Here is a 9,084-nt window from a genome sequence, read left to right on the forward strand (position 1 = left end):
GTGAAATTTGCACTACAAACCAGTGTGTTCTTAACTAAGATAATACATTCAAATAGCATGGTAAGTCACACCAATTTGCATTATCAAGCAGCAAAAGGAGCTGCTTTGTACAGCTAAAAACAGCTGGACGTGGATGACACCAGACCCATAAAATTTACAAATGGCCGTGCCTGCTCTGGGGTGCGTTTCCCAAAAGCAACCATGGTCGCAAGTTCCGTCGTTACCAATAGAGTTCAATGGAACTAACGATCATAGTTAGCTAACGATGCTTTTGGGAAACGTACCCCTGAAAGAAAGAAAAAGATAGGAAAGTTCGAGATCCAGCTCAAAATACACTCCGTTTCCACACGGTCTTTCAAACTACATGTTGCTTGGCAACAGGAAAAGCTTGATATTGCAGCTGGAACTATTTTAGTTGGCGGAGAGAAAATAAACAAACTTGACCAATTTTTCTTGCTTACTAAACGGTTTTATTTAAGTAAGAGATTCGACAGCCGTGATATTCAGAAAAGCACCCTTGCGGTGTGATTTTGCTTGAATTAAGCAGGACATAAATGAATGGTACAGCTAAATAATGTAAATGTTTTCTTTAACAAAAACGCTTAACCTCACGTTGGAGCTCAATTTGGGCATAGATAGTGGACTAAACGTAGCAGGAGAGTAGAAGCCTATGCGTATGGAAAATCTAAACACCGACACGGACAATTCTAGCGAAAAGGACATCGGGTGTCCTTTTGTCTCCAACATTAGCAGAGGCATTTCGACTTGAACAGCATATAACCGCCCTCCGATTCCCCCCTCCCAGACAGATTTGCCCCAGCACCTCCTCTACATTGGCCCAGCAGCGGCTGAACAGCGTCCTTGCACTTTACTAGGCTGTAACCACTGCCATCAGCTCAACTTCTTCAGCATCGTTTCAGCTGTCTCTGCCGCTGCTGCCGGAGCTCAGCAGCCTATCTTTAGTCTGTCCGTCCAGTCCTTTGGCTGTCTACATCGGATACACAGTCGTCCGTCGTTTTTCGCCAATTAGACACAGGCGTATGTCTGTTTTTGATTAATCTGAGGACATTTCCCATAGATAAGAACAGTCTGCACCAAAGACGGGCTTCGGGTCTATTACCCAAAGATACATCACCGAGGTAAGCGACACAGATTTGAATTCATATCGATCTCATCCTTTCCGTGATCGACTCTTGATGACAGTTAACATAACTTATGATGTTAGCGTGAAATGTTAGTTAGTGATATCCACATATTCTCATTTTGTTGCATTTCATATCGTTTTCCCCACTCCCTCCATCACCGCTGTGGCTGCCAGCGATTTTGCCGGTGTTACATAAAACTTCGATTTTCATCGTCCTGCTTTTATACATCTCCTTTTTTTGATTAATACAGTCATTGGGTTATTTAAATGTAGACTATATTTACAGGAAGGAGTAAATTAGGAAGCCTATTTCAGCCTCAGCCTGCAGTATCTTCCTAATAGTTTTATCTGCTATGTGAAACCTAAATATGCCTATTGGAGGTAATTGAGATACAGCAAGTCATGCTGGTTTTCATCAGATGATCATGTAGCAACAAAAAATGTGCTAACATATTTATTGACTGATTTAATTTCTCTTCCTCTTTAGTTCTGTCCACACCACTATATCAGATAGGATGCAACATAGCCTACACATATTCAATGCTTTTGCTTAGTACATTTTGAATTCATTTTGTGAGTCAAAATGACATTTTATCCTACCTATTTGAATGCAATGTTGTGATGACCTACATCATTGAACGACCTACATGAAGAACTTGGCTTGGGAAGTTCATCCTGGTCCTCCATCTAATATGTCACACTGTCCTACTGTACTGATGTGTACATATAATATTATGAACAAATCAAACACGTCAACCTGAATAGTATCATCCATTTATTTGATGCATTAATTATATTCGGTTCATCACTAATGGGTGAGTGGAAAAAAGTGGTTTATGGCTTGCGGCAAACTGGTTTATATTCTAGGACACTATTGATTATATATTTGTTTAGGACTTCAGTGAAGCACTGAAATCAGTGTATTTACCTTCTGGCAACAACTGATTTCTACTTCCATTGTATTGATACACAATGTAACTTTTAAAAAGTATTTCTATGAATGAAGTATTTATGGATGGTTTAAAAGAAGTGAAAAGACAGCACAATCTCCCAGCTGCTCTTAGTGTGTTTAGTCTCAGATAGTGAAATCAGAGCTTTTAAAGTGCGAGGCTCCAGCGCCTGGCTGGTGTTGCTGGGAAGCGCTTAAAAGCCTTTATGGGACGGATGTAGAGAAGCAGCAGAACACCTGCATGCTGAACTGTCTCTGCTCTCTGGCTCACAGATGCCCTAATGCTGGACTCCTCTCAAGATTCAAACTCTCAAGACTCAAACTCTGATCCCTCTTAACTCCTGCTCAGAGAGGAGGAAGCTTTAGACATGCATCTAATTACTGAGATCTTTATTTATTTGAAAGCTAAATACATGCACAAGTACATCAGATCAAAACAGAGAAGGGAAAAACTGAATAAGTGTGGTTACAGTATGTTCACTGTAGAAATGTGATTCATGTGGTGAAATCTATCAGTTTTTCAAGTCAAAAATAAAACGTAAAACTGAATTAGCCTTATAACCTTAGACTACACCATTAAAACATTTTTTAAGGGATAGATCAGATAGGGAACAGGCTCTTTAAGTTGATAAACGGACAAAAATACAAGAAGTCAATAAAAATTAAATTACTGAATCAAAAATGTTTTATACACCATAAAAAGCTGAATAAAGCTTTCCATTGATGTATGGTTTGTTAGGATAGGACAATATTTGGCTGAGATACAACTATTTGAAAATCTGAGGGTGCAAAAAAATCTAAATATTGAGAAAATCGTCTTTTAAGTTCTCTAAGTGAAGTTCCTAGCAGTGCATATCACTCATCAAAAAATACGTTTTGATATATTTACGGTAGGAAATTTACAAAATATCTCCATGGAACATGATCTTTACTTAATATCCTACTGATTTTTGGCATAAACGAAAAATGTAAAATTTTGACCCATACAATGTATTTTGGGCTTTTGCTGCAAATATACCCGTGCTACTTAAGACTGGTTTTGTGGTCCAGGGTCACATATTAGCTGAAAAGACCAGATTGAATTATTGTGGTAGTCAAAGCAACTAAATAAACATTGCAAAAAGTGATGTCATTGTTTATTTTTATAACGTGGAACATATGCAAACTGTTCCGCATGTTCATACAAATCACATTCATTTATCATTATTACATACAAATAGTGTGAGGTGTTGGTTTAGCAAGATTATTATTTACAATCCTTATTGACTGATGCAAAATCAGCTGTTTGAGATACATCCAAATAAAAATACATTTGTATGTTACATTTACATTTTGAGTGCTAAAAACTCCTCTTAGTTTAGGCTGTTGAACGAATCACTGAGTCATGTAAACGATCCGCTAAGGCAATTTAAGTACAAGCATCTGTTTTGGGACACAATGTGCAAAAACAATCTTCTTTCTTGTTTCAATCTTGTTTAGGTTCAGTTTGATCACTTCCACATCAAGCCGCAGTCATGGATGAGATGGACTTGCCCCAGATGAAGAAGGAGGTAGAAAGCCTCAAGTACCAGCTGGCCTTCAAAAGGGAGAAATCCTCAAAGACAGTGACAGAGTGAGTGTGCGCTCTTTTGTTCTTCACACTGTGATAGTCTCTGTTCCAACCCATATATTTTACGCTGTCGCCCCATATCACAACAGAAAAGATAATGACTTCTACCCTTATTCTATTTTTGTTGCGTTTCGTCACGTAATCAAGTACAGAGAAACCGAACAGCAAGTCATTAGAACATCACCCAAGTATTCTGTCCTCTTATTACACAAATACTTAAAGCAATAGTTCACCCAAAATTACAGATTTTGTCATTGTTTACTCACCCTCATGTAGTTCCAAAAGAAGAGTTTCTTTCTTATGTTGATCATAAAAGAAGATGCTGGTAATCAAACAGTTGATGGTCCCCATTGACTTCCATATAATTTATTTCCCTATTATGGAGGTCAATAGGAACCAAAAACAGTTTGGTTATTTAAAATTCTTAGTTCTTAAAATATCTTTTGTGTTCAACATAAGAAAGAAACTTATGCAGGTTTGGAACAACATGAGGGTGAGTAAATGATGAATCCCTTTAATTGTCATTGGTTAAAATGGCATTGAGCAGTCAATGTTTTGTTATAATGAATTTCTGCTGTGGATAAAAAAAAAAAACGCATTTTATGGGTTTCAGTAATATTTCAGTACACACTACAGTGCAAAGGTTTGGGGGTCAATATGAATTTTTTTTATATTTCTAAAAAAAAGTCTCTTATTCTGACTACGGCTGCATTTATTTGTTCAAAAATACAGTAAAAATAGTAATATTGTGAAATATAATTAGAATTGGAAATAACTGTTCTATTTTAATACACTTTAAAGTGGAACTTATCTCTATGATGGCAAAGCTGAATTTTCAGCAGTCATTTCTTCAGTCTTCAGTGTCACATGATCCTTCAGAAAGAATTTTATTTACACTGATTTGCTGCTTAAGAAAACTATTATCTATGTTGCAAACAGTTGCCTAATATTTTTGTAAAAAAAAAATTCATTCATTTTCAGCTTTCTTTAATGAATAGAAAGTTCAAAAGAACAGTCTTTGAGATTTTTTGCATTGTAAAATGTATGTCTTACCAGATCAGAGATACCAGATCTGTTAAAGACTTTACTGTCTTTACTAGGCGTCGACCGATTATCAGAACTAATATTAAACATTTTTATAATTATCGGTATCTGTCATTTTAAAAACCATTTATGACAATATTTTTGTCAGAGCCCTTGTTATTCTTAACTTTGAAATTCATTTTCATTTTTACCCCAGACATATATATCGGTTTAGGCTATGTTTTCATTTTAAAACGCGTAACTTTTGCAACAATGTTTACACTACTCCAGCATTTTTAAACCATCAAAAACTGAGACTTTCAAAAATGCTACAGACCCCGTTTTAGTTTGAAAACTCCAGGGTTGCATTTTAGTGTAAACAGACCAAAACAGAGACTTTTGAAAACGATGGCATGACTGCCCACATTGGCCCTTGATGACCATGTAAACAATAACATCATGCTCATTTGTTGCGTCTCATTTAAGAAAAGTAACCATTAAATTGCAAAGTGAAAAAAGAAATTACACCCCAAGAAATAACAGTCAATTTTATTGTGGTTACTTCTCTTAAAATAAAATATGCCTGATGACTTGGTTTTGATTTTGCATTTTCAGTTGTGTAGTGTGGACAGAGATTGTTTCTGAAACGCAGTGAAAACATCGGTATAGACGAGGATCATTTTGATTTTCAAATGCGTGTTAAAACAAACGTGCACTAGTGAAAACAGGGCCTCAAAGTATCGGTTATCGGTCTACTTGATCTGTAAAGATGCATTTGCACCAGACGCGAATTCAGCGTTAAGCGCGAGTTATTTACATGTTAAGTGAATGCAAAGACGCAATACAGATCCTGTGGAGGGAATTTCGCGATTTGCACAAATTAAGCATTTGACGTGCTTAACACGTGATTCGTGCGAGTTTGAAAAATCTGAAATTTGACGAATATTTGCGCCGTGTTAACCAATCAGGAGCTTGCTCTAGTAGTGACGTGATTACGACGTAGCAAGCGGAGGCAGAAATCCGAAACAACAGCGGAGGACAAAATCATTGTCGCTGTATGTGGATACTCGGAGCTGTACGATACATCTTCGTACTTTTATAGAAACAGGAATAAAAAGGATCTTGCTTGGAAGAAAGTGAGTGAGGATGTCGGACAATCTGGTAAGTTGTAAAACACGCTCTTTACTCAATTTAAGCTATATATATACATATTGAGACACAGCACCGAACAAGTCTACACCGTTTTTCAGCCTTCCACAGCACATAAAGTGCAGCTACCCTCTCAACAAAATCCATGTCTAGTTCGCAGCGAGACTGGAGCCGCCTGGCAGAAGCCCCTCCCATGACGCGAATCTGTGTCTGTTGTGAAGTGAATTTCATGTGCGAATGAAGCGAGTAAACTCAAAATGTTCAAGCGTCCACTATGTGCGAATAGCGTTATTTATTTGCGCAAGTCTAATGTGGTGTGAATGCCCCATAATGATCAGTATGAAAACACAAATCAGTCGACCCCTAGTCTTTACTGTCAAATAGGAATTGTAGTGTATGGTAAACATACGACCTCAACAATATATTAGTGCTATCAAAATTCGCGCATTAACGCAGGAGATTAAAATAAAGACCTTCCAGAAACACTTCAATTCGCCTCAGGTAAGGTGACGAGGCACGTTCAGTAGAACGTCAGTGAACTGTGGTCAGATGAGATGTTGTCAGGCAATATGTAGTAAAAACTAATTTATCTGTCCTGTCAGCCGCTATACTGTGCTCGTAGCACGCGCGCTTAAGTTGCACGCACAAATGTGACTGTGCACGCTGAAGCCTGTATAATTTCATATTAAAGTGCGAAATGAAACTACAAGCATACGTGTCAGATCTGCGTCACATTCAGCGGTAGCTCCTAAAGTAATAGCAGCCAAAGAACATTTCCATTTTTTTTTTGGGTAAATTGCCCTCTAATATGCTAAAAACTGCATTTAAGTATTTTGACCTAACTTATCCACTCACCATAGTTCGTATCTCATAGTTCCTGCTGTGGAGAGTAATCCGTTTTGTCAGTGGATTCTCTAAACTGCTTCCTGATTGAATAACCCTTACGCCACCATGAACTCACTGCAGTTATTTCTGAATTTTCAGGTTCACCTCATGTCACAAATTAGGCTGCCCAGAGGCCAGGTCCTCTTGGTGATTGTTCAGGACAAAGCTAATGCTCTCAGATCTCTGGTGCTTTACTCTCCAATTTGAGAGCAAGCGTGGCCTCCTAGTCACACCCGCCACTGTCACATTACAGTGACATCTCATTTCCCTGCGTCCCAGGGCTCTCTTCCTGAAATATTCACAATGGTAATTTCTCTGTTGCAAATTACCTTTTACCGGCCAGTAGTGAACAGCCCAGTTTACGCCAGCATAGAGGTTCCTTCAGCATTATTGTGCGGTTTAGCTGAATAAGCAGTTGTGGAGCCATAATGTTGGGTCATGATGTCTTAATTGCATTTGGATTTAAATGGAGTCTAGCAAGAATCTAAAAATATCACTCTCATCTTTGACACACCATTTCTATTAATCGCCCATGATGAATGGCGCTTCAGCAAAGAGTTACGTGATTATCACCCTCATTTATCATTTGTTAAACATGGGTGCGATGGCCCCGATTCCTTAAAACTTAACATCCGTGTTCAAAGTCACACGCATCCTGAGCAAATCTCTGCTCTATTTACTCCAAAACAGTGCTCATTTTGGTGAGGTTTGTTACTTTAAATAGATTACGCAGTTAGCATTGTGTCCCAGAATGATGAGGAAACTTCTCCTTCCTCTCCTCAGCCTGGTGAAGTGGATTGAGGAGTGTGTGCCTGAGGACCCTTTCCTGAATCCCGAGCTGATGAAGAACAATCCATGGGTGGAGAAGGGCAAGTGTGTGCTTCTATAAAAGAGTAGCAGCAGCAGCAGCAGCAGCAGCAGCGGTCGCCCCAGCCCTCCGTCTGAGCCTCCACCAGCCTGACAGGATCACACGGCGCTTGCTCTCTCTGTTTCATTCCCTCATCATGAATGTACAGCAGTTTAGCATCCACTGCACAACGAAACACACACTCATGCACACAACATTAGCTCTATCGTATATAGTCACTTGCAGAATTTGACACTTTGACATGCATTACTATTATATTTATAACCATCAATATATCTTTATATGCAGTTAGTGGAATTTCTCTTGCCTACTCGATTTCAGTGTTGTCGCCGCTGCTTGCATGCTCGATCTTGAGTTCAAGCATGTAGTGTCGACATCGAAAGGCCAGAAAAGGCCTGTTAGACAACATACCGCATGACAGGGGCGAAAAGAAGCGGCAAACGAATGAGTTTCCCTCTGTTACGCAGCATGTTCGGCTCTCCTGCAGGCCCGTGCACTATTTACACCACACACACAATCTCACTTACAAACCATTTTTAAACATGTACAGATCGTTTTAATTTATTAACTTATTTATGAGCATTAATTTATTTATTTATGGTTTGATTCACTACAAGCTGTCGGCGCCGACTGCTTTAGAAGCTACAGTGGACCTGCTGTTGTTCAACTGCACCCTTCCTTCCTTCAAAGCTAAAGGATAGAAAAAAGAAACGCATCTTGCCAGGTCACCATCGAATACTGCCTTGTACACAATTTCCTTAAAAAGAATGTATGTGTGTTGTGAGGGACTAGTAAACCATCAGCACCCTTAAGCATCGAATGGATATGCAAACGGAGAGGTTGTGCACTGGCCAAGGCTTTTTTTCTTCTTAGATTAACAGTTCAATCTGCACTTACGGCAAGGATGTGGGGTTAATTTATGACTTTTGATTTGTTCATGTTTTTATATATTCAAACAGTAGAAACCTGTCTAATTATCTAGAGGTGTGTTACATATGAGAATGCTTTGAGAAAATATGCATAAGATCAAGTACTAGTTTAATAAAAAGCAATAAGTGATTACATTTTTTTATTGAATGTTTTACAAAACATCTTATTGAATAAAGTAGAGGATTTTTAGACAGCTTTAATGTCATTTGTGTGTTTCACTTGGGTGTGTGTCATGGCCTTGGCAAGTTTATACTTGACTGTTTACAATTAGTTCACTTCCAAAATAAACATTTCCTGATAATTTACTCACCCCCATGTCATCCAACATGTCCATGTCTTTCTTTCTTCAGTCGAAAATAATTTGTTTTGAGGAAAACATTCTTGGATTTTTCTCAGCATAGTGAACTTCAATGGGGATCAACGAGTTGAAGGTACAAATTGCAGTTTCAATGCAGCTTCAAAGGGCTCTGCGCGATCCCAGCCGAGGAACAAGGATCTTATCTAGTGAAAGATAAAAAAGAAAAATG

The 9,084-nt window shown here is 38.4% G+C and overlaps 1 protein-coding gene across 1 annotated transcript; it reads left to right on the forward strand.

The window, feature by feature from the left end:
• Positions 1–645: 645 nt before the first annotated feature.
• gng13b (guanine nucleotide binding protein (G protein), gamma 13b) lies at positions 646–8,862 on the forward strand. The gene is made up of 3 exons (XM_073834426.1): positions 646–1,139; positions 3,573–3,705; positions 7,543–8,862. Exons 2-3 carry the CDS (start codon positions 3,608–3,610, stop codon positions 7,646–7,648), a joined length of 204 nt encoding a protein of 67 aa, XP_073690527.1. The 5' UTR covers positions 646–1,139; positions 3,573–3,607; the 3' UTR covers positions 7,649–8,862.
• Positions 8,863–9,084: the final 222 nt, after the last annotated feature.

Source organism: Garra rufa, chromosome 1, assembly GCF_049309525.1.
Source record: "Garra rufa chromosome 1, GarRuf1.0, whole genome shotgun sequence".
Lineage (NCBI taxonomy): Eukaryota > Metazoa > Chordata > Actinopteri > Cypriniformes > Cyprinidae > Garra > Garra rufa.

Coding starts and splice junctions, on each gene's coding strand:
- gng13b (XM_073834426.1), top strand. CDS start 3,608: ATGGATGAGATGGACTTGCCCCAGATGAAGAAGGAGGTAGAAAGCCTC. Junction 3,706..7,542: donor TCCTCAAAGACAGTGACAGA/GTGAGTGTGCGC, acceptor TCCTCTCCTCAG/CCTGGTGAAGTGGATTGAGG.